The 27,363-nt window shown below is 35.0% G+C and overlaps 1 protein-coding gene across 1 annotated transcript; it reads left to right on the forward strand.

Annotated features, from left to right (window-relative positions):
• The first annotated feature begins 266 nt into the window (after positions 1-266).
• On the forward strand, positions 267-27,079 carry ccdc39 (coiled-coil domain containing 39). Its single transcript, XM_058794105.1, is given in 24 exon segments — positions 267-472; positions 573-692; positions 771-917; positions 10,100-10,258; positions 10,701-10,793; positions 10,910-11,038; positions 11,219-11,410; positions 11,811-11,914; positions 12,146-12,278; positions 14,601-14,637; positions 14,640-14,794; positions 14,912-15,076; positions 15,451-15,588; positions 15,894-16,102; positions 17,532-17,655; positions 18,116-18,275; positions 19,868-19,974; positions 20,257-20,397; positions 20,692-20,871; positions 21,569-21,660; positions 21,831-22,576; positions 22,790-22,855; positions 26,018-26,109; positions 26,710-27,079. Coding segments are annotated over 21 exon segments (2,841 nt in total). The 5' UTR covers positions 267-382; the 3' UTR covers positions 21,997-22,576; positions 22,790-22,855; positions 26,018-26,109; positions 26,710-27,079.
• The last annotated feature ends 284 nt before the right edge of the window (positions 27,080-27,363 follow it).

Consider the following 27,363-nt stretch of genomic DNA (forward strand, 5'->3'; position numbering starts at 1 on the left):
GTTGCCATAAAAATGAAATAAAAATTGTATATATAATTCAACGTCATTTTTAAAATGTGAAAAGTTTGGTTACAATAAAACAAACGCAAAATGGTTTATTTTTCTTGTCCACAAAATTCACAGGTTAATGTTTAGTGAAATGTTAAGTAATGAAATGTTTAGTTTAAATCTTTCCAAAACATGCTTGTAATAATATTTTAAAAGACGTTAGGAGCGTTTGGCGTCACCTATCGCTCGTATACGGCATGTCGATAGTTAGCGTCGTTGCTAGGAAACGAGTCTTGAAAACACAAAGATAAACTACTGCGTTCCTAAGTGACTGGTCGGTCTAATATCATCGAGCCGTTTATGTTTTACTCCTGAACGTCTCTGAAACAACAAAATGTCTAACGTCCTGTTAGCAGAAGTTGGCTGGGACGCGGGGTTTGCCATCCCTGTAGCTGACGCAGAGAATAAAGCTTTAGAGAAGGAGGTGAGTCAGAAGTTCATCCGTTATGAAATGACTATATCACAATAACTGATGTTTAGAGGTGTTTGTACGTTAAATCTCATTATTTTTTCTTCCTCTACAGCTTCAGAAGAAGCAAAAAGAGCAATTAAATCTTGAGAACAAAATAAATAAAAACAAGGATGTGATAAATGCTCTGACTGAACACCTCAAAAATCTAAGACAAGAGGTTTCTCACACTCAGGTACGAGATTATTGTGAAGGAGCTTGATTCTTCGCGTATTTTTTCTGTTTTTAAGATGCAATGTTTGCGTGTGTTCAGGCATTGTGCAAAGCCAGAGAAAAGGAGTCTGAATCGGAGGTGCATTTCAGAGCCCTGGCGGAGCGAGAGACAGGCCGCTTGATGCAGGAGATCAGTCAGCTGGAGAATCAACTGAAAACACTGAATGAGAAGAAGAACGCACAAGAGGTTGCAGCTGACACATACACCATCCATATAACATAACCTGTGCTTATAGCCAGTGTTGGGGAGTTACTAGTTACATGTAACGGAATTACGTAATTTAATTACAGAATAAAAGTAATTGTAATTAGTTACAGTTACTAAGAAAAAATGTGTAATTAAATTACAGTTAACTTACTTATGAAAATGTTAAGGGGCTTACATCTGATTTTTTCACACACACACTCCCACGTACAGATTTAATTGATTTATTTCATAAATTGCAGTAAATGTTTCAGAAGTTTATAACATGCTTATCCGATAACTCTATATGGTTTTATGTATATGCTTAATTTTTTAAGATTAACTGTTTTTTTCCAAGGCATTGTTAGATTCCAGTGTTTCCTGTCATATGCAAAGATTTGATTTTTTAAACTGTATCATAGCTATTAAACTATTTCTTGTTATGATTTTAAATCTGTATTTAAACTTGATTGATTTTAAAGTAAGTCTGATTGTGTGGTGGCTGTGCTTCAAAGGGGACATCGGATGCCCATTTTCCTCAAGTTGCTATGGTTCTTTAGGGTATTCTTTTATGGAAGCAGAATAATGACAATAGTTTTTGAAACATAAAGCATGCTGAATTCCACAAATCGAAAAAAAGATGCATTGCAATTAACAGTGCTTGCATTTTAATGCCTTGTATTTCCAGGGCTTGCATTTTTAGGTCCTGAAATTTAACATAGTTGTTTATTTAAGCTGTGAATATTTCAATTCAAAATATTTCCCACACATTTTCATAATTCAAAATTCAACAATTCATATTCACCTTCCAGAATTCACTTCCAAAATATTCAACCTGTTTAAAAATACGATGTATAATATTTGACAGGCAAATTTCGGTCATTTTATTTCACTTTCCAAATTCGCTGCCACAAATTCAGTGGTTAAAATTCGGCAGAAAATTCAGCGTTGCACATCCGGGAACCGCAGGAATAGCAGTAGAGCACTGATGCATGATCTCCAGCTGCTGTCAGCCGCTCACCAGCAGGTGGCGCACGCGGCTGTTGATGAAGCAGGCCATATGTGGATCAAGTCATTCATTTACAAAAACTGATTTGCAGAAATGGAGCAAGCGCTAGAAGTTTTGATTATCAGGGCCAGTATAAACATGTGGAAACGCTGGTTGTGTGTATGTTTAATTCAACATCTCTGTTTCCCGTAGCATACACGCAAGCAGCTTTCTCTACCACAAAGGAGATTATAATGCTCTTTTACCCAACGCTGAAGTACAGAACTAACATTACATCTGAGGAAGACATATATTGCTTTCGGTTGTTTAGTTTCTGTAACTCTGTATCATGGCTTGTGTGAAGCTGTGCTGTAATACTGGGGTTCCCCTCATACATCACACTCCAGGATTCCCCAACGACGCGTAGCGTGCCTCAGTGAACTAATACAGTGATATAAGACCTCAGATCTCAGAATACACTTTACTGATGATTATGCGAACTATATACAGGCATGCAAATGAGGTCAGAAGAACGCAATGCGCTGCATTTTCGTTGCTTTCCCTTACCACTGATCTATAGAGTCGACAGTCCTACAAAGATATCAATACCACGATTAGTTTTAACAGTAAGCAACCACTTTATATCGACATAAAAAATTAGTTCAAAACCGCCTAGGTGTATTGTTGCTGCAAATGTAAACCGGAGAAAGCATTGACACGCTATCGCACCCAAGGGGCCGTCTGACAATTCCACCCACTGGGTTAAACCGTCCAATGTATTTAAATTAAAATGACTTTTAACATTTAAAATAACACAGTCAAATTTTAAAGCTTGTATTGCTCATAGTGATTTACTACAGATGAGATTTTTACAATACTTCCCTTTATGTATATGTACAGTACACAATTATTTACTTATAAAAGATCCCTGGAATGGGTTTTTTTCATGTTCCAACGGTTGTAGTACGTTGCTAGATACAAAACTGACTTACTACAGGTTAGATTTTGCCAATATCTCCCTTACGGTATGTACAGTACACAAATATATATTTTTTAAAACTACAGTAATTCACCAAAAGGGTTTTTCATGTTCCACAGGTTGTAGTAAGTTGTGAAATTTTGCCAGTATCTCTTTGCCAGTTTTGGACACAAAAGGCCACCAAATGGGAATTAAATATTCAATGGAGGGATTTATAAAACATTTAAAAATAAATACGGTGGGTAACTCGAAGGAGGGTTTACGTTAGCTAGTTTTAGCCAGAGATACCTTGCTAAAGCACAAGATAACATTAACGTTCTGCTTGAGCATATGAAAATTGTAACTTAATGAGGGTATGACAACCAGAAAATGAACGTTTTTGTCTTCATTTATTTAAAAAAAAAAAAAATTATTAAGAATAATTATATACTTTATGTACAGTGATGTTGGCAAAATTTCAACTGTAGTAAGTCAAGTCTGGTCAATAGTAACATTTTGGTGAATTACTGTAATTTTTTTTTTTTTAATATTTGTGTAGTGTACATATTTAGGGAAATTATTATCTAAGGCGAGTTATTGTCAATATATATTTAGTCAGTTTGAGTAAATTATTCATTTACTGTAAACATTAATTTAGTTATTGGAATTTAATAATTCAATTTAAATAATTTAATAAATTATTACTTCGTTTTGTATTGTGAGGTAACTTTGCAGACGGTCCCTAAAGCAGCCTAGGTGAATATCAAACCTAAAACTATAGCACTTGGTTTTCTATGGGAGAAAAAATGGTTTGGTGAAACTTGTTGGTTGTGGGCTCATATTCTGCGCTCATCTGCTTAAATGTACATAATATACAGTAATATATTTGATTAATTAGATGCTGAAGTTGACATCTTAAGTGTTTTCTTTATGGGAAATGTTTAACGTCCGCGTTCCTAAACTTGCATTCATATCCTCATCTGTTTGCATCATCAGTAAGATCTGAGTTTGGTCTTTTAATAGGCTTGTTGGAGATGAGCAAAATCTGCGCAGAACCGATCACCGCGAGATGCATGCCTGATTTCCTGATGCCAATCTGATTTCATGTGATTGTGTATTTAAATTATGCTTGAATATTCCCAAACACTATGACTGTGTGAGATATGTGATTGTTGTCATAATTCTATAAAAATCTAAAATACATGTTTATATTAAAGTAGAAATAGATGATAAATATGCCTTTCGTATTAAATAGCAAGCACTTTGGGTGTCTTGTTCATCTATTTATATTTATATAAAAGCAACAGAACTGAAATTATATCACATTTATTAGCAGCACAGGACATGAGTGAGAATAACGCGTATCTGTTCTACTTCGAGAGCTCAGAACTGTCCGCCTTGACTGTGCTTATTTCACTCCTCCCCTCACTGCAGCCGCCTACATTTCAGGCGAGGGGCATCTCAAACATGTCTAATAGCTGTTATCTTGTTAGTGCACTACTGAGCCGCGAAATGTGTTTTCTTTAACCGATATCTGAGGGAAACAGCGTGAAACCTTGCGCGTTCGTTCATATTCTACATCTGCTTAACTGTCCATATAGCTCACATAATCATCACTAAAGTGTATTCTGAGATCTGAGGTCTTATATCACTGTATTAGTTCACTGAGGCGCAAGTTATGCGTCGTTGGGGAATCCTGGAGTGTGATGTATGAGGGGAACCCCAGTATTACAGCACAGCATCACACAAGCCATGATACAGAGTTACAGAAACTAAACAACCGAAAGCAATATATGTCTTCCTCAGATGTAATGTTAGTTCTGTACTTCAGCGTTGGGTAAAAGAGCATTATAATCTCCTTTGTGGTAGAGAAAACTGCTTGAGTGTATGCTACGGGAAACAGCAAACATATTGAATTAAACGCACACAATCAGCATTTCTACATGTTTATACTGGCCCGATAATCAAAACTTCTAGCGCTTGGTCCATTTCTGCAAATCTATGGAGTCAATTTAATGCCGCATATATATGCAAAAGAAAATAAAGTTTTGCAAAAGAAAATAAGTTTTGCAAAGAAAAATGAAGAATTGCAAAAGAAAATGAAGTATTGCAAAAAGAAAATAAGTTTTGCAAATAAAAATAAAGAATTGCAAAATAGATAAATAAAACAGAGCAAAAGCAATGATTTTGCAATACATATTTTCCATGGCCATATCTACTAATTTATTTGCAATGCAGCTTTTATTTTGCGTTTCAGTCAAGTTTGAGCTTGCGATACCGTTTTCCCTTTGCGCTTCACTTTTCTGCGCGTCTCACTTTGTGGCGCTGTTTTGACATGGGGGTGGAGTCAGGGGACGGGGGTGTGTCCAACAGGCCTGGGCATGCCTCCCTGGAAGTGACGTCATCGGCCCGAGACGCAGATCACAGCTGATCCAGGCACCGTCATTGAGCAGAGGCATGCGGGCGGATCGTTTCCTTTTATTCACTAGCTTTAAAACATGCATGCTTTCGTTTTATTAACAAATGAATATGTGTATTAGCAGCGTTTGCTCAAGTCAAAGAAGTTGTTAATATGAACATCTGCTGTTTATTTCTCTCAATGTGTGCACACTTTTAGAGCATTAAAATGTGTATTGTTTCATCTGGTTAACTAAATGTGCATTAATAGTGCTTGTTTAAAATCTCTTAACCTGTGCACAGCGCTCTTTGTTTACATTAGTTCAGAGTTACTGCTAGTTTTAATGTAAAAGAATGCAATTAACTTCACAAACTATACATCATTAAAAAGGTCTAAGACTCAAGCTTCATATCCATCTCGACTTCGTTTTCATTTACATAACTCCTGGCATAAATTAAGAAATGACTGGCACTGGAAGTTTAAAAAAAGATTAAAAAGTCATTTTGGTTTAGTTTTGTCGTGGCCACGAGATATTAAGTCGTGGGAACATGATAATACTGTATGTCGTGGCCATGAGTTTAATCATGCATAAACAAACCCGCGTGACCATAGCAACTTGGGATTATCAGAGACTGATCAAATATATTTATCCATCCCACAGTCCGTTGATCGTGTCTTTTATGTAATATATGTGTATATTAGGCTATTATTATTATTATTATTATTATTATACAGCCCTGAACGTTAAGAGATCGAAATGAAGGGAAAATAAATCAAATACATAACAACGAATATAAAAATATTACTAATACTAATAAAATACATGGACTTACAAGACTTGTGGGATGGATAAAAATGTTTTCTTGTCGGCCTATTTTATTATACTTTATGTAACATTTATTCATAATAAACTTAATTCGAATGTTGTCTACATCGCGTGCAATACAGTCCAGTACGTAGCCTATGGTTAACACTTCAACCACCAGAGGTCGCTGTATACCTAAAAGCGCCAGCGGGTCAAATTTACCCATGCCATGACTACTGTTTTGATATGGCTAAAACGTAGTATGTCACTGTATTATGCCACTGTCTTCACAATGTCTAGAGTCATAAAATTATTATTTTTAGTCATCAGCTATGTTTTTGTCCTGTTGTTTTAAGTTCACAGCTATTTTTAAGCAGGTTACACTAATCACTTTTCTTAATGATGAATATAAACCAGTCTGCAATGACAACGAGAATTACGAGGAAATAAATACATATTTGGGTGTTGTAATATTATAGCTAATAAAATGTTTCAAGATAACCCATGTTATTTAAATGACTAAAACACCCTAAATAGACTATTATAAGCAATACTAATTCACCACATTGCAAAAGATGTACAATGACAAATTCAAGTGCACAGTTTAACCTAATTAATTAATTTGTTTAGTTATATAATTTATCATTTGAATAAGAGAACAACACCAATAAACTTGGGGTAATCATAAAAATTGTTTTATTCATTACAGATTTTTTTTTCAGGAATAAATAAGCAACACAGTAGCGAACCATAAACGATAAAAAATTGCAAACACAAATTAATATTTAATCCAAAGTTTGAACATTTATGAGTAGAGGAATAAACATCTAAAACATCTTCATTTGAACGTGATGACAGGAATTATGCATAAATTTGTCCTGATGGCGCTTATAGGTATAAATGCCCCATTTTTGTTCTGGTTTTATCTAAACAATTTTTTAACAATAAACAGGGATTGTAAATAACACAATTTTAGTAAAAGTCAATGACTGTAAGACTTGGATATTTTAATTGAAAATATATTATGTAGCCTATTTGAAAAACAGCCATGGGTAAAATTACCCCGTGGTGGTGTTAATATAATAATTTAATAATGTATTTTTTTAATATAATTTCTTAATTAAAAATAAAATATTAATAAATACATCTCTGATAATCCCAGGTTGCTATGGTCACGCTGGTTTGTTTACCCATTAATATCTCGTGGCCACGAGAAATTTAAACCAAAAGACTCAAGCTTCATTTTTTTAAACTTCCAGTGCCAGTCATTTCTTAATTTATGCCAGGAGTTATGTAAATGAAAACGAAGTCGAGATGGATATGAAGCTTGAGTCTTAGACCTTTTAATGATGTATAGTTTGTGAAGTTAATTGCATTCTTTTACATTAAAACTAGCAGTAACTCTGAACTAATGTAAACAAAGAGCGCTGTGCACAGGTTAAGAGATTTTAAACAAGCACTATTAATGCACATTTAGTTAACCAGATGAAACAATACACATTTTAATGCTCTAAAAGTGTGCACACATTGAGAGAAATAAACAGCAGATGTTCATATTAACAACTTCTTTAACTTGAGCAACGCTGCTAATACACATATTCATTTGTTAATAAAACGAAAGCATGCATGTTTTAAAGCTAGTGAATAAAAGGAAACGATCCGCCCGCATGCCTCTGCTCAATGACGGTGCCTGGATCAGCTGTGATCTGCGTCTCGGCCGATGACATCACTTCCAGGGAGGCATGCCCAGGCCTGTTGGACACACCCCGTCCCTGACTCCACCCCATGTCAAAACAGCGCCACAAAGTGAGACGCGCAGAAACGTGAAGCGCAAAGGGAAAACAGTATCGCAAGCTCAAACTTGACTGAAACGCAAAATAAAAGCTGCATTGCAAATAAATTTGTAGATATGGCCATGGAAAATATGTATTGCAAAATCATTGCTTTTGCTCTGTTTTATTTATCTATTTTGCAATTCTTTATTTTTATTTGCAAAACTTATTTTCTTTTTGCAATACTTCATTTTCTTTTGCAATTCTCTATTTTTCTTTGCAAAACTTATTTTCTTTTGCAAAACTTTATTTTCTTTTGCATATATATGCGGCATTAAATTGACTCCATACAAATCAGTTTTTGTAAATGAATGACTTGATCCACATATGGCCTGCTTCATCAACAGCCACATGCGCCACCTGCTGGTGAGCGGCTGACAGCAGCTGGAGATCATGCATCAGTGCTCTACTGCTATTCCTGCGGTTCCCGGATGTGCAACGCTAAATTTTCTGCCGAATTTTAACCACTGAATTTGTGGCAGCGAATTTGGAAAGTGAAATAAAGTGACCGAAATTTGCCTGTCGAATATTATACATCGTATTTTTAAACAGGTTGAATATTTTGGAAGTGAATTCTGGAAGGTGAATATGAATTGTTGAATTTTTAATTATGAAATTATGTGTGTGAAATATTTTGAATTGAAATATTCACAGCTTAAATAAACAACTGTGTTAAATTTCAGGACCTAAAAATGCAAGCCCTGGAAATACAAAGCATTAAAATGCAAGCACTGTTAATTGCAATGCATCTTTTTTTTCGATTTGTGGAATTCAGCATGCTTTATGTTTCAAAAACTATTGTCCTTATTCTGCTTCCATAATTATTGAAATGGTCTCAGTGGTCATGAAAAACAACACCCTTTTTACCTTGTCAAAAACAGCTTTGTTCACAGCGACTCGTTTCGGTGCATAACTCTTTACATGCTAATGAGCTCTGCTCACCCTGCCCCTCTCTTCTGTGGAAGAGCAAACGTGATTCGCAAATGATCATAAAAAATATAAAGTGTGAGACTTACTTCTTTTGGAGGTGCAGCTTGATCATGAACAATGGGTACTGATCCATCCTTGAGTTTTAACTTTTTAACAAAACCTGCCTTACATTGTCCCTCATTAGAAAGCAGTCTGACGTAAACGAATTTAGTGAAAGTGAAGTGACGTGTGGCCAGATATGGTGACCCATACTCGGAATTTGTGCTCTGCATTTAACCCATCCAAGTGCACACACACAGTAGTGAACACACACACACCGTGAACACACCCGGAGCAGTGGGCAGCCATTTATGCTGCGGCGCCCGGGGAGCAGTTGGGGGTTCGGTGCCTTGCTCAAGGGTCTCACCTCAGTCTTGGTATAAATATAAATATAATTGGCTTGATAATTGAGACTGTTTAGGTTTTTGGGGATTAAAAATTGTTTTTTTTTTTTTTATCATTGGAGGGTGGTTGTGTCCACACACTGCTAAGATACATTTATATGCAAATAAAGATATTTTGCATCCAATGTCTCCTATAATATAAAAATAATATTTGAAAATGGTTAACAGTTGCAAACATTAGAAATTTAGAAAAGTAATCAAAAAGTAATCAAATGTAATCAGTTACATTACTTTAATAAAGTAATTGAAAAGTTACACTACTTATTACATTTTAAGTAGGGTAACTTGTAATCTGTAACCTATTACATTTCCAAAGTAACTTTCCCAACACTGCTTATAGCAATATAAAGAAACCATCACTGGTGTCTCACAAACTACAGATGTATACAAACACATTTATACACACTACAGTTCAAAAGTCTGGGGTCAGTAACATCAGAAGTGTCAGTGAAGACATATATAATGTTACAAAAGATTTCTGTTTCAAATAAATGCTGTCATTTTGAACTTGCTATTCATCAGAGAATTCTGTAATTCAAAAACATTATGCAGGACAACTCTTTTCAACACTGCTATTATTAATAAATGTTTCTTGAGCAGCAAATCAGCATATTAGAATGATAGTAATGGCTGTTAAAAATGCAGCTTTGCCATCACAGGAAAAATGAAAATTTCAACTATATTAAAAAACAAAACATTTATTTTGAATTGTAATAGTATTTCGTTTATAATCTTTCTGACCCCGAACGTTTGAATAGTACTGTAGTGTACACATTATGTTATTGTATAATGTAATTAAAAACCTAATGTAATTCTGTCAATCATTCACAGAACAACATCTTTAAAGCCACCCAGAAGCTTGATGAACTGAAGAGTCAGCTGAACTGGGATCAGCAGACCCTGGAGGCCTGGCTGCAGGAATCAGCTCACAAGGATGAAGACACCATGGCCATCATCAAGTACGCCAAGCAGGACGAAAGCAAGATTCGAGTGAGTTCCTAGTAACGGTGATTGAGTTGGGTCACTTTGTATAGCCAGTTCGGCTGTCATAAGGAAAATGTAGGAGACTGTCTTGCACAAGCTGTCCTTGCTTTATTCACTCACTTTTATGGCACATATTTTATTTTATTAAGCAGTATGCTGTTAAGTTTATAGTTAATAGTTTGTATGTCTGAACTGACATAATTGGCTGGTTGCATAAACTGCTTAGACTAGTCTTAAAAATTTTGTCATCGACTTTGTTTTCTTAAAGACTGGTCATAACTTTTCGTAAAGTCAATTACAGAATGGTAGATTGGCCCAATTTGAATCATTAAAGTAAGACTAATTACCTCTTGGCTAAACGCTAGTTGGTCAAACTAGTTCTTAAGACACAGTCTTAACATAGTGGCTATGTTTATGCAACTGGCCCAATGTCTGCCTTTCGAAACAGGAGTTGACGCTGAACATTGAGAAGTTGACTCTTGAAGCCAACCAGAAGAGAAAAACCTTGGACAGTGAAGTCACTGAGACTGTTACAGGACAGGTGATACATGTATTTCTTGCTCCACCACATTTTTCAGTTGTGAGAGGACATTTTTATGCTTTGACCATGCTATCATTCTTATAGACTAGCAAATGCACTTGTATTTTGGGATGCAGATTGCTCTTGACAAGACAGCCGAGAGCTTTCGTCAGGCTCACATTGAGAGACAAGAGATGATCAGCCAGTGGGAGAACACCATTGAACAAATGAGAAAAAGAGACCAGGAGATACAGCAGTGTGCCATGGTAACCTGAAGATGGCACTCTTTTAATACAAAGACATGATTAAATCCACAGTGTTTCTTTAAGTGAAAACATATATAGTGCAGTTTTTTTTTTTTTTATGAGAAACATAAAAATCTCAATATCTACAGTTTAATTTAGAAAATGGTTTATTCAAATTTGAATGTCAATCACTTGATCTAGTTGCAGGCAGAGGTGAACCAACTGATTAGAGAGAAGAATGAAATGCTCAAGGAGAGGAAGGACTTCATGGAGCGTGAGATAGGGAACAATAAGGAGCTGGAGAGGAATATAAGCACGGCTGAACGTCAGGCGCTTCGACTCAGGCAGCAGCTCCAGGAAGATGAGAGGAACCAAAGACGTCTGCAGGATGAGGTGCGTCTACCAAAGCTTCCCAACACCGCAACTCATTTCCTAAACTAAAGTCTGGATCCATGTTTCCACGCTCTACTGTCCTCAAGCGGTGACCCAGAAACCGATCAAAGTCTATCTTGATGAAAGGCGTATCATTTGTCAAAACACACTGTGAGGAGGATTGAGTTGAGGATTGACCATGACAAAACTTAAGTTTTTTTGTTCTTCAAAGACCTCAGGGAACCTTGCAAACACCATAGCAGATGAATATGGTTATTAAAAAGTACCATGATTTTATCATATTATACCATTAGTGTACCATGGTATAGTACATATTAATACATCCGTTTTTCATGTTAATCAAATGCCAGTGTATTTATGAATTTGGTTAAACTAATCAAATGTGGTGTTTTGCTCTCAGGTGGAAGTGCTGAAGGGAACTTTAGACCGAACAGCCACAGATGTGGAGACCACCAGATCTCAGTTAACCAGCATGAAAAAGGACATTCAGAACAAAATAGCAAAGTAATGCTTTCTCTTTTCTCATACAACTACTCAGTCTTACAGTTCACAGTCCAGCAGTCACTTTTTGACTCGTTTTTCCTCAGTTCTTTCACTCACATCTAATAGGAAAATCTATTACAAGTAAATCAGGAGAATAGTACAAACAGAACAAAACACACTGAGTGTGGTGCCTAAAGTCAGGTCTGACATTACATAAACAATGTAGTAATGTATGCAGTTCTTTTTTTGTAGAGTTGAAGAGGCAAAGCTGCATAACTGTGCTCTGAAGGAGAAGCTGCGGTCGGTGATGGAGGCGGTGCTGGATGGTGAAGAACAAGCTGCACAGATGGAGCAAATGCGTAAAGAACAGGAACAGAACATCAAAGTGAGTTTCACTCCTTTGACTCCTTTTAACTCTTCAGCAATTCATTGCCAATCTGGGCATCATTTTGTTCTGCACTGAATAGCCATATGGCTCATAAAAGAAGGAGGCTGCTCTCTCTCTCTCTCTCTCTCTCTCTCTCAAGTTCAAGTTCAAGTTCAAGCATGACATTTGTAGCATTTGAATACAGAATATTATTACACCAAAGTAAATAAGGAGACAATAAATGAGTAATAAATGAGAGAAAATAAATAGATAAATACAATAATTTAAAAATAACAACAGCAGACAGTATTTCTAATATTAATAATAATTACAATTATATACAATGAAGAATGTCAGATAAAGCAATTGGATACAATGAATTGACCATTTCGTATGGTGTGTATAGTGTATACATACTTTGCAGCTAGTTTGACTGCCATCTCATCCTCTCCGAGTATATAGCGTAGAGTCATCCAGAGAAAAAAAACCAACAATTCAGAACTTCAAATTGTGGAAAGAATTTTTGCCTTGTAGTGATGTATTTGGGGCAGACAAGAAGAAAGTGTTTCTCATCCTCTATTTGATTCAGGTCAGTGTTTGCATAGTCGCCGTTCTCTAGGAATCCAGGATTTTTTATGTCTTCCTTTCTCTATTTCTAAGTCATGGTTGCTAAGTCACTGGAGTTTGGTTTGGAGGTCAAATTAGTTTTTAAATTTTTCATCATAATTATACTTCAGATTTTTGTCAATTGCTTTATGAATGTTGGGGTTGTGGTTGGAGTTAGACTCAGCTTGAGTTTCATTCATTCGTTGAAGGACGAGTGTATTTCGAGAATGAGACACTGTGGGGGAATTCATTGGCAAGGAAGGCTTTATATTGAATAGATTCACTGTCAGATTGACTCAGGTGATGCCAGAATTGAACAGCTCTTTTTCGTATTGCAATGTGTAATCACTTTTTCTCTCTCTCTCTCTCTCTCTCTCTTTCTCTATAAATGTTACTATTTTGTTTACCATCTATTGACCATTCAGTGCCATTTAGTGTCCAGGAGAAGAATTATGCAGTATATTGTTATTATTATTATTATATAGATTATACTTTTCATTAATATTTTGAATTAGCTTTTATTTTTACATTTTCAATTTCCATTGCCATTTTAGTCATTATGTTATATTTTCTATTTTGTCATTTATTTATTTTTTTTTATTAGTTTTAGGTTTAATTTATTTTTATTACAGTGTTATTTTTAGTTTATTTTAGTTTTTATTTATTTCCAGACCAGTTAGTAGTTTTAATTCAAGTTTACTTGAACTCATTTTAGTTAGTTGCCAAAGCAACATTTCTAATTTTCATTTAGTTTAGATATCTCATGTCATATTTCAGCTTCATTTTGATTAAATATTTTAATGGTTTTAGTTTTGATGACCAATAATAACGTTCATGCAAAGTTTTGGAAAAAATAGAACACACAATGCTCTGTTGCAGTCCATAACCCATGAACCATTTTTTGTCATTAAATAAAACACTGAAAACTAAAATCAGTCATTTTAAATTCTACAAATGAATTTAGGCATCACAACATTATAATGTACAGTATGAAAAATGGATATTCGTTTACAGGTTTTCTAAAGATTACATTTACTAGGACATTTTGAGGACAGTACATTTGACAGCAAATGTAATCTAAATTTAAAAATCGTGGAAAAGTGCAATTATCCAGTATCGACTAATACATATACTTTTTCAATGATTATTAGTGCTATCAAACGATTAATTGTGATTAATCGCATCCAAAATAAAAGTTTTTGTTTACATAATATATGAGTGTGTACTGTATATATTTATTATGTATATATAAATACAAACACATGCATGTATATATCTAAGAAAAATATGTTATGTTTATATATTAAATATATTTATATATAATATAAATGTATATACAAGTATATTTTTTCAAAATATATATATTTTGTGTTTATATATACATGATATATATACACAGTACACATACATACAAAAACTTTTATTTTGGATGCAATTAATTGCGTGTTTAATCGTTTGACAGCACGAATTATTATTAATGATCGTACATAAATTACTAATTTTAAGCATGTTTGTTAATGACCTATTTATGAAAGTTGTTCCATTGTTGTTTTCCATTTATCTGCAAGTCATATTGTATTTGGTTTAATAAAGTATTAATGCATAATCCTAGACTGATCAATACGATTTAGTAAACATTTAGGCTGTACGCGAAGACAGTGTCTCCAAATTTGTCTTTATTGTACTTTAATTATATTTGTAATCAAAGGTTTTTGTTACTGTTTGTGTGTGTAGGAGATGGATGCTCAGATGCTCCGGCAGAGAGAGCTCATGTTAGAAAGAGTCAGGAGCTGCAGGGAATGCGTGATAAAGAGAAGAACATCATGGCTGAGATCTGCGCCACCCGGGCCGCTATCTCCAACCTGGACAGCAAACTCAGCAAACTGGACCAGAACATGCTCAAACAGCAGATGATCGTCTCCAACCAGGCAAGAGAACCATGTCTCTGTCAATAAATAGTTATTATCATCCAGTTAACACAAACTGGATGGTTGCTTTCTAGAAGTTGACAGATGACTCCAGTGTTGTTCTTTTGTTTGGTCTAGGACTTTCAGATCCAAATGCTGGAGAGGAAGACTTTACACTTGCAGGGGAAGGTGAACACAGAGGAGAAGGAAGCTCTGGAGAAGAGGGCTTCTGATCTGGAAAAAGCTCTAGAGGAGAAGAATAGGACAGCCACCACCCTCACCACACAGCTGAAGAAACTCCAGGTGCGAGTGTGCACTGCACTATATATGTGCAATATACACACACACTACCATTCAAGAGTTTTAGGTTAGTAATGTTACAAATGTAACAATATGCTGATGAAATCAGCATATTAGAATGATTTCTGAAAGATCGCTGAAGTAATGATGCTGAAAACTATAATTAAAAAAAAAAAAAAATATATATATATATATATATATATATATATATATATAAAATATATTCCAAAAGAAATCACTTATTTTAAATTGTAAAAATATTTGACAATATTGCTGTTTTGCTGTATTTTGGATCAAACAAATGGAGCCTTGGTGAGCATAAGAGAAATCTAAAACTTTTAAACATCTGTTTTGGTGTGTATATTATATATTCTCAGGATGATATCCGCTGCGTTAGGAAAGACACAGAGAAGATCGGAACAGAAAAAAGAGAACTGACCACCAAGATCCATGAGCTGGAACTCTTCATTGACAACTCTGAGAAAGACCAGAAGAAACTCAGACTCAAAAAACAGGTGAATAACTTGAATCAGACAGAATTCTTCAGCAAAAGCCACAGAACTTTTGGTATATTTGAAGTATTTTGATAAATTTGATAATGCCTTTAATTATCAGTTTCTCAATAAACAGAATTTACCATCTCCCCCACCATCAGCACTTGCTATCAGAACAACTAATAAAATATCAAATATATTTCTCATCTATTCTAGATAACTTAATCTAGCAAAAGCATTTTAAAAATATCAGCAGTGAAAAATGGGAGAGAACATCAAAACACATTTGCGTCTGTTTCACACGTGTGTACGTCTCCTCCCTTCAGGACAGCATGGTGGAGAAAGGTCTCCTAAAGATGGAGGTGCGGCGGCTGAGAGATCTGCTGTATGACCGAGCAGATGGAGTGCTGAGCCTGGAGAAGAGACGTCTGCAGCTGCAAACGGCCATGAAAGAGAGAGAGGAGGAGATCCGTGTGCACCGAGAGATGCTTGCTAAACAGATCAAGCTCACTGAACAGGAGAGACAAGGGCTCAGGTAAAACACTACTGACTAAAGAGCACAAGAGCCGATGTCTAGTGTGGCTTTGAAAGACAGATTTATTTTTATTTCATTTTTAAGTGTTCATATTGAAATTGTGTACAGTGCGTGCATAATTATTAGGCACGTTGATATTCTGATCATATTCTTTCCCAAGCACATTTTACCCATTCCAAACCCCATCAATATTAATAACTACTATTAATTTTGTATTTAATCATTTATAAGTGATATATAATTGTCTATGAAGGCTGGAAGCAAAAAACGTCTTATATTCAGGTGTGCTTAATTTTTAGGTATCAGGTAAAATGAGCCAAAAAAGAGATTTAACTCAGACTGAAAGTCAAAAATTATGAAATACTCATGAGAAGGATGCAATACTAGAATGAGCAAAGTTAAGACATGACCACTGGACACCAATGGTCATCATGGTCAGAAAAACAGGTGGAGAAGAAAAGACACATGTTAACTACAAAAGAATTAAGAATTAATGTGAAGAATTAGGTGAGAAACCATCAGGAACCATTTAGTCTCCAGCGCCATCATTTTCCAGAACTGCAACCTTCCTGGAGTCTCCAGAAGTGCAAGGTGTCAAGTTCTCAGAGACTTTGCTTGGGTAAAAAATGACCCTCACTTAATAAGAATAAAATGCTTAAGTATTGTGAAATACACAAAGACTGATTTTATAGGCTTTATAGACAGATAATTTGAGAGTGACTCTTGAAAGGCCAGGACCACATCCTCTTGTACCACTCTTTCAGGAATTTATCTTCCAGAATCTGCCAGTAAGTTTTGGGAGCTCATTTTAGTCCATCTCTGCAAGACAGACTTTTCAGGATAGGAAATGGACTAAAAATGGCGCTGGAGACTAAATGGTTCCAGACGGGTTTGCACCTTATTCTTCACAGTAATTCTTAATTCTTTTGCAGTTAACGTGTCTTTTTTTCTCCACCTGTTTTTCTGACCGTGCTGACCCAATGAGCATTTTGGTGTCCAATGGTCATGCCTTAACTTTGCTCATTCTAGTATTGCATCCTTCTCATAATGAGTTAAATCTCTTTTTTTGACTCATTTTATCTGATTAAATAAGCACACCTGAATATAAGATCTTTTTTTTTTCTTACTGTTCCAGCCTTCATGGACAATTATATATCACTTGTAAATAATTTACAAAATTAATAATGGTTATTAAGATAGATGTGGTTTGGAATTGGTAAAATGCACTTGGGGAAAAAAAATATGATCAGAATATCAACATGTCTAATAATTATGCACGCACTGTAATTTGTAAGTGCTATTTAAATTATATATTTTCTTTTTATAAAACCAGAAAAAAGTAGAAGAAGATCTGCACTGATTTCATGTCATATATTTAATTCCTGAATTGATTTTTTTCTACACTCTGTTGGTTGACAAATGTCCTCAGCGCTGCGGTGAACGAGAGACTGTTCAAAATTGACAAGATGAGGAAGAGGTACGAGATCCTGACTGTTTCTTTGGCTGCACCAGAGGGAGAAGAGGAGAAATCCCAGGCCTACTTCATTATAAGGGTACCATACCACTGTATTGTATTCTGCCAATTAGATGAACAGAGCTGTTCAAGGTAGAATCAGAGTAAAATAATTAATATTGCTTCATGCATCAGATTCCTATATATATATATATATATATATATATATATATATAAAAGCTTCAATCTGTAATCAGTAAAAATGTGATGGCATGCTTAGTGAAGTGTACGTCACTGTTTTTTTATTATTATTTCTGAAGGATCATGTGACTCTGAAGACTGGAATAATGATGCTGAAAATTCAGAAAACACAAGAAAAAGTTACATTTTAAAGTGTATTAAAATGTAAAACAGTTCAAATTAATTAATATAAAACAAAGAAGTCTAGCTTGAGTCTTTGAAATTCAAAGCTTTTCTACCTCATGAATTTTTTCATATCAGAATGAACATTACCACTCCAGACATCTCAATATCTAATAAATCCTGGACTTTTCCTGAAGGCAGCTCAAGAGAAAGAAGAACTCCAGCGGCAAGGGGATGATTTGGACGCCAAAATCCGCAAGACAGAGAAAGAGATCCACGCATTGGAGAACACCCTGCAGGTCGTCAACAACTGCAATACAACCTATCGCAAAGCCCTGACCAAAGTCACAGAGTCCAGTAAGTTCATTCACATCATTCACTTTAAATATTTCTATGTTATAGAAAGAAGTGTTAAAAAGAGATGCTTTACCAACAAAAGAGGAGGTGCAACCAATAAACAAAAGCTCTTTTAAATAGGGAAAAGGTGCAACATGCACTCTTAAAGAATTACAACTTTTTATTGGTTAACGTGATGTTTCAGCCATAGTCAAGGCCTTCTCGTTGTTTATAAAATCAATCTCAAACACCATAACTCATTGTCAGCTTCTTACGACATTCTTCATCACTAATGTCACCACTTTCCCATAATGCATTGATGTGTGATTCTAATGGTAAAACGGTCTGGTAAACTTATCTGAAGTATGAGGAAACAGATGTAGCTATGCTTGAGCAACACTGGTATTCATTTACATGTGTCACGCACGATTATGTTCTGTTTAGTTTCGTAGTTATGTTCTAGCGTATGGATTTAATTGACTGTGTCTTAGCCCTAGTTTGCGTTCATTTGTTACCATGGTTTCTTATTAGTTTCACACCTGTTCTTTGGTTCATTGATTATCATTCCTCAGTGTGTTATATGCTACGTTCCAGACAACTCGAAATTTGGATTTTCTCACCTCCTACTTGGAAATAACGTCTGGAATGCCGCTTGAAGTCAGACATCTGTCCTGTGAACTCGGGGCAGATTGATCAACCCAACCTCAGCGAGACGCGTCATTTGACGTCGCTCCTTCCTACGAGCATAGTGTGGAGTCAAACTTCAAAACATTAGACCTTATTTGTTTAAAATGATACCTTAATTTTTAGCTGTTTTACAAAATGAACAGCAGCATTTAATGTTATTTTTTCTGTTTTTCCAATAATTGATACAAAAACTGGAAATGCTCTTGTTGTGTAATGGCGACTATACAACTCCCTGAGGTTGGAAGCGGGGCATTTAAACTCAGATGTTTCCTTATCTGACCTTGTCTGGAACGTTAATGTTTATGGTTACTGTGTAGTGGTTTTAATTTTTGGTGTTCAGAAGCTCTTTCTCTCTCTCTCTCTCTCTCTCTCTCTCTTTTAAGTTGCCAGCCACTGCCTACATCTTACATTAACTATATACAAGAAAGAGTTTGCATTTTTAAAATATATATATAAACAAAACAAAAAAAAGCTTAAATATATATATATATATATATATATATATATATATATATAGGGGTGGCATACCACATCAGCGCACACCTAGAATACCAACTATTTATCTTTCACTGTATTTGGTCTATCGAGTTATTGTATTAGAAAGTTTGTCAGTAAATTCTGACCATGCCTTAATTCACTGCCAGCATTTTTATTCACAATTCCATCAATGGCAGGGAAAGAGTTGAAGTCTCTTAGAAATAATTCATTCTCGTTCTTGGTTCTAAACTACATGCACTCGTAACAACTTGTTGTCAAATGAAATATATTTATCTTAAGCCATACCTCTGCGCAAATGTTCACTTGTTTGCATTATAGATACTGTGCAGGTTTTTATTTAACATATAAACAATATCTGGAATTTTGCAATGTATATAATCACCTAGAATTTCATTGTGAACTGAGAAAAGTGCTCCATGTCACTGTAGGTCCTGCGCACCAGGAGAAACTGAAGCTGGAGGAACAGAGGCGAGCAGCCGAGGAGAAATACAAATACAAGAAACGGCAAATCCGAGAACTGCAGGAGGACACTGAAGTAAATATTTCTACTGACGTAATCATTCCACCAGACCGAAAGTGTAATGCACTGTAATGCAAATTTGTTCTTTTACTTTTATATTCATGTTACAAACAGTGTTTGAAAACATCATTCACAACAGGTCAAACAGGTTTCCGTGAACCTGCCCTATGAAAAGTGAAAATCCTAAGGTTAATTAACTAGGTCAGGTTCAGTGATAGCAAATTATATTTTTATGTGAATTAAAACCAATTAATTTAGATGATAGTACATGAAGCATGTTTTTTCCACATATTTCAGAGCATGTCCCGCACATTGGAGGGTTTTCTTCAAGAGGAAGCAGTCCAGAATGAGAGCGTTGAGAGGACTCAAGCCCATGTGCTCTCTCTCAACAAAGACATCCTCTCTCAGGAGGAGAAACTCAATAGAGCCATCAAACAGGTCTGACTGCCCTCACATATCCTGCAGTTTTCCTGCTTTATCTTTTCAGATTCATCATCAAGTATTGTTTTCAATAAAAAAAAAAAAGTTAACAAAAGACTGGTTCCATTGTGACAACATGCCCACTACTTAAAAAAGTGTGACAACTCTATACAAATATAGCTCTCTCCTATATTTTTATATGTATATACACACACAGTATGGCCAGTAATGACTGATTATACCCATATTGTTGTGATTATCTGTTATAAGCTTTGATCACCTTATCTCTAAACTATTGTTCTTATCTCACAGTGTGCCAAATATACCAGGGAAATTCGGTCTGCTAAAAACACCAATGAAAAGACCTTTGAGGAACGTGACATAGAGCTACGAGAACTCAGAGACTTAAATAAAAGCTTAAATAAGATGCTCCTGGAAACCATGGTGGAGAATCCTGACCTGTCATCTGCATTGCAGATACGTTTTATGCAGGTACAGCACGACATAGGAACAATTACCCATCATCATTTATAAGCAACACGTAGCAACGTAAAAACAACAAATTGGTAGAAAGTAGAAGCAATGATAAGTTAATTGCACTTTTCAAATGTAAATGGTAAAAATCTCAAATGTAACAGTAAGAAATAAAAGATTATTTATTTTAAAGAAGTTTGATTCAGCAAGCATGCATTAAATGGATCAAAAAGAACAGGAAGAGATTTATAATATTTCTGTTTCAAATAAATGCTGTTTTTTCTGATGAATTTTCTGTTCATCAAAGAATCCTGAAAACAAAAATGTATCGTGGTTTCCACAAAATATGAATCAGCACATCTGTTTTCAACATTGATAACAATAAAAAATGTTTCTTGATCACCAAAACAGCATCTTAGAATGATTTCTGGAATATTATGTGACATTCAAGACTAGAGACTGCTGAAAATTCAGCTTTACCATTACAGAGAAAACATATATTTTAAATTGTAATAAAATGTCATAATACTACAATTTTCTTTTATTTTCGATCAAATGCTGCCTTGGTAAGCATAAGGGACATTAAAACAATCTTACCTACCACAAACTTTTTTTTCCTGTGGGACTGCTTTAGTAATTACTAGCTTTTTTCATAGAACTGAGGTAATAATTAACTCTAATGTTAGTGCTAATGTTGTTATTTTCCTCTTTTAAGGCTGGTCTGTCCCTGCCCTCTCCCACTTCCACTCCATCCAGCCGTCTGAGCTCAAAGATCAACTCAGCCCGCAGTTCTGCTTCGCTCCATCGGTATTCACATAATCATGCTTTTATCCACAAACTGTTGTGATTTATAACCCACATACGCATCTGCTCCTATTACAGCATAATTATCCAGTCAAGTGTGACAGTTTAAACCAGACAGGCATGACATGCAGAAAGTCCTGATTGTTGTCTTATGTGCCCCACATACACATCAGACCCTCAAATCCATCAGCCAGCAGCAGTCCCAGAAGCCCATCTGTCACGTCCCCTGCAGTGAAGACAGTGGATCTCGGTTTGGGCCTCTCTGTCACGTCCCCGCAAGGATCTCGGCCGCCCAGCGCTGGCAGCAGCAGCAGGAGCAGCAAGTGCAAAAGCCCTTAGACAGAACCAGACGCCAGTCTCTATGAAGAACAGTGAAGTTATTATGTCTAATTATAGCAGTACCACCATTATTGTTGTTCCAGTTATAACTCAATGTTTAATTTATTCAATTCAGTGTTTCTTTAAAATGGCTTCGGTTACTGTAAACAGTTTGATTTTTGACCTTTTTCGTGAAAACTCTTTTGTTTGGAAGTACAGACACAGGTCTCGTTTCATTTTACTTCTTACTTTGATTGTGTTACATGGTAGCAACAAGAAAGAAACAATAAAACCCTACATTCATGAAATGCTTTGGCCCGTGATCAATCAAAGGTATCAGGTGAACAAAATAAAAATCTGAATAACTTCCGTCTACTGCCCATTGTGTTTGTGCTGTTAGTGCTGGGGTGTGTTCAGTCTCATTATTTAAGGAAACCCATGAGACACAGTTCAGTCAACGCCCTCAGACAGCCTAGAAACCTGAAGAGCCACTGAACATTTATTCAGACACGTTCCTCCTAAAGGATCAGAAACATGGAGAAAGTTTGCGTCCTGTTTGTTGGATTTCTGTGTTTTTCTGTGGGACAATCGACCACTACCGGTGAGTGACTGATCGAACTCGTACTTCTGCTCAAAGTGGCAAAAATACTGGACAATTAATCTTAAGTTATTATTCAGATTGAGGCTGAACATTTTGCTGTGTTATACAGTAGCTATACTAAAGTCAGTCTAAGTCTTTACTCTGATTCATTTTACGATTGAATGGATTATGATAAAATGCTGAAATATTGACTTTTCTGTTTGTTTACAACAGCAGAAACAACATCAACACCAACAGACTACTGGACAATGACTTCTGCACCATCAACTCAGCAGCCTGGTACAATATCATATTTTGCTGGTCGATATAGTTGGCATAATATCACAAATTAATATTAGTCAGCCTACATCTATTCAAACAGACATGAACTTGCAAGAGTGATCTTTAGTTTAAAAAGGATAGTTCAACCAAAACTAATCATTCAAAAATTGTCATTATTTACTCACTTTCATGTTGTTTCAGAATGTATGACTTACTTTCTTCTAAGGAATGCAAAGAAAACAAAATATGATGAAAGATTAAGCGTTTTATTGTCCATACAATGAAAGTCAAAGGGATCCAAAACAACATTGGACCCCAATGACTGTTTAAGCAGTGTCTTTTTAGTATAATTGAGATATTATTCTAGTTGTTGTTAATATTGTGAATGAGATTTTTTTTTTCTGCTTTCATGTTAATTTTAAAGTTGTGTGTGTGTGTGTGTGTGTGTCATTTTTATTAGTTTTTGATGTTTTAAAATGTCTCTATTCTACACAATTGTTTTATATTATTTTATATATAGGCTATATATATATATATATATATATATATATTATTATTATTATACATAGTTATTTAAGTCCATCAAGTTAAACTAAATGAAAATGAGAAATGTTGCCTTGGAAACTAGCCGAAATAAAATAAGTACAGTTCTTTATATTTTATTTCAATTAACATTTATTTAATTTAGTGGCGAGTCAAACGAGCGCGGAAACGTTACTGGAGACGAGGAGCTTCAGTAGAACATTAGTGAACTGCGGTCAGATGAGATGTTGTCAGTCAGGCCATATGTCAGTAAAAACTAATCTTCCTGTCCTGCCAGCCGTTATACTGTGCTCGTAGACCATGCTCTATTAGACTATATTAAAGCGCTGTATCATATTCAGTGGCGGAGCCAGGATGTTTTCATTGTGGTGGCCAGGGAGGGGCCAGCAGCAACCAGTCTGGGGTGGCACAGAAATCTTCATTATTTCGATATAAAAATGTGTTTGACTAAAGTAGGACTACTAGACTGTTTTAGTGCCTAAAACACAACTGAATACAATACATTTATACTTAATTGAGATATGTGTGAATTAGATCAAGTAATACTGAGTGAATATAACAATTTTTGTATTATTCCAATCCTCACCTCTGGGTATTTTAATAAAGAGGCTCACTATAGTTCATTGCTCAGTCAGCTTGGTTCTGATTCTCAAATCCCCCAAAAGCTTGTTCTCCAACATTGCATACTCATCATAGATGAGATTTGCAGATAGTGATAAGAACGTGAAAAAGTCAACAGCACATAAAGGCCAGAATGTAAAGTTATTTTATTCATTTAAATGGTTTCATTTTCATTTGTACTTTTCAAATTAACAGAAAAAAATATTTTCTAGTATAAGTGCACTTGTGTATTAAATTAGTGATGTTTGAGCCGGTGTTGTGCCCATTTTCGACTCCCTGACAAATTATTACCCCCCTCGTTGAAATCGCTACCTGATTGCCTAATCCTAACCCCTCCCCCACACCTAACCCTAAACCTACTGATACTAGGGGGGTAATAATCTGGCGGGGGTCAGAACTCGGCACAACACCGGTTCTTAGGAAGTAACCGATCGAGCCGGTGTGGTGAGAAATCGAGTCCCTCCTTGAAATCGGGTCCGCTTAGGACCCCGAGTGATCCCATTGCCTAAATAAATACATAAATAGATTAATGTAAAAACGTATGGCTTACTATTTAGTGCATAATAGAACAGAATAGTGCATAATGAAAAAATTAACTGTAATTTCTTACACTTCATTAACTACTAATTAATAAATAAAAATAATAAGTTAAGTGAAAAAATTAAAATCATTGATTAGTTTTATATTTAAAATAAAACATTCGACATTTAACACTTAATTTGACACATAATTAAAAAAATAATTGTGAATGTATGTAAGCGCAAATTCCTGTATAAAATAAGCTATGCGGCTAATCAGGTATCTGTATGCTATGCTAGTACATAAGCTAACGAATACAGACATTAATTATCATTGTAACGTAGTTTAAACAGCATTTATCATAACATAATTTTGTAGGAATTGTAATCAGGCATTAAAGAGTGTACCTATTAAAAGTAATTTAAGCCAATGGGATCGCTTGGGGTCCTAATGGGACCGGTGTGGTGGCAAATTGAGTCTCCCCTCGAAATTCGGTCCCATTAGGACCCCAAGCGATCCCATTGGCTCAAATTAACAAACAAAACGTAGGATACCGGAGATAGCCTATGCTTTAGTGTTTTATTAAAAAGCTGAGTTTTTATTAAAACATGGAAAAACCTGAGTTTAAGTACGGTTTATTGTGCATGCAGATCATATTTTAAGTGGTTTAACTTAAATCAATCAGTTTATCAGACTGGTTTATTCTTGCTTTATACAGAACATATCCGCGTTTGTGCATCAGTTAATTGATGCAACATGGCGCAGAGTTGTTAAAAATTAAATGTGTAGTGTCATCATTGCTTGATAACGTCAGGAGCAGCAGCCAAAATAACCTAATACCCAGCTTCTGTGATGTCTGTTAATCAAAGAACAAAATTAAAAAGAGGAAATCAATCACCTCTGTAGTTTTACTTTATCTTTATTTATTTTAGAATTTAGTGTTTGATAACTTTATTAAATTAGGCCATATTTTCTTGCTGAAGGGCATTTATTATAATGGGCTTATGTGAAGATTGTTTAAGTTCACTTAAGTTAGAAGTTATTTTTTAAAGTGTAATAAATGTTAAATTGATAGCTCTTAATTTTACTGTAATGTTGAATGGTTAAATATTAGGAAACAAATTCATAGAGTTGGTATCAGTGATACTTGCCTTCAGTCATAAAAAAAGATGGCATTAAACACAATAAAAATATACTTTGAAGCTTGAATGTGAAATTATTTCAATATAAAAGTATAATTAAAAACTTTAATGTAAGGTGGGATTAATCGCGATTAATTTCAGAAAAAAATTTGCCATTAATTGTTATTATTTTTTAAATCGATTGACACCACTAATTATTTATTTAGTTTCAGTCAACTGTAACCCTGTTTGAAAGAAAGTCATACATATTTGGAACGAAATTATGATAGAATGATGATTTTTGGGGGTGAAATGTAGCTTTGTTGTAATTTGGGGATAAGTTTTGGTTTTAATATGACACATTCTTTTCTCATAGGCCCTCCAGTAATTACTGGCTTGAGAATAAATGTCAAATCCCTGATTGATCTGTCCAGTAACTCACCTGAGATGGAGCTACTTGTGCGTGAGGTATAAATTCTTTAGTCTTTTTTTTTTTCCACCTTCCTAAAAGTGTATCTTATGACATGTAAAGTATATACGCTGTCACATTAACAAAATTTCACAAGCAAAAAAGGTTGATTGTCTATTGTCACTAGTGTCACTTAGCCTACACGGTTCAAACCAAGCAGCTTTCTGCTGGTCAGCTGTTGTGACGAACTTGAACCCAATGTAAAATTCACATGAGAAAATATTTCTCGAAATTCCTGATCATGCGCATTGAAATTACTTAATTTTGACTGTGAAAATTCACAAAACAATGGTAAATGTGACCAAACCTTGTGCTTATGTATGTATGTATGAATGTCGTTGCTTTCGTTTAAAAAAAAAAAACTAAGGGGTATTTATTTTAAACCTTGCTCAACTTTAAACCCAGCGCACCTGCTTGGACGCCTGTGGAAACATCATCAGAAAAAACACCAGTTATTAAAAGTTACCTTTTAAGTGGCTCGTATAATATTTCTTATTTGTTTTACTGTATAACTTTTAATTTTTTTAATCTTTGCACTGCTATATAAATATGTAAATATAAAACTACATAAAGTTTTAAATTGCTCTTTGTCATTTCAGATTGAAAATTTAATTCCTTCTCAACACAAAGAAACAACGTCCATTACCGTGAGAAGCATCCAGAAAGGCTTCAGAACTTTGTAGAAATATTAATATTGTAAGCTAGTATTCATATTTTAGTGAAGTCAGATAAGTTGCCATGACTCTGGTATGCTTCTTTATGTAGTTTTCTCAGAGCACATACATGAATGTGATTTTTTTTGTTGTTGTTTATAAATTACTCTAAATCAGCAGTAGTGTCATGGTTTATATATTATATATGTAATTTTTTGATTGTACTAAAGCAGAAAGCTACCATAATATGCTTGCAGATATTTAGGAAACATGCTATGTTCACATACTTGTTTCTCCAATAAACAACAATGCTACAGCCAGTTGCGTGTCCTCAATCTGGCAACCTGCATGAGGGTCGAGTGACTCGAGTCTGAGGAGGAACAACTCTCTAATATTTTGAATTTGGACTGCAGCACCCTTTTCAACCGTTAGCTGTCACATACTGCTCCTTTTAATAGATCTCAAGACTCTTTTGTTCATAATAGACAATGGATGTCTCAGATACTATCAATAACACTACATTTTCTGTGTTGTATAGCCTACGATCAAATTACATTATGTATAAAATTACAAAGATGAGGAGGAAACAATTGCAACAAG

This window comes from Onychostoma macrolepis, chromosome 02 (assembly GCF_012432095.1).
Source record: "Onychostoma macrolepis isolate SWU-2019 chromosome 02, ASM1243209v1, whole genome shotgun sequence".
Lineage (NCBI taxonomy): Eukaryota > Metazoa > Chordata > Actinopteri > Cypriniformes > Cyprinidae > Onychostoma > Onychostoma macrolepis.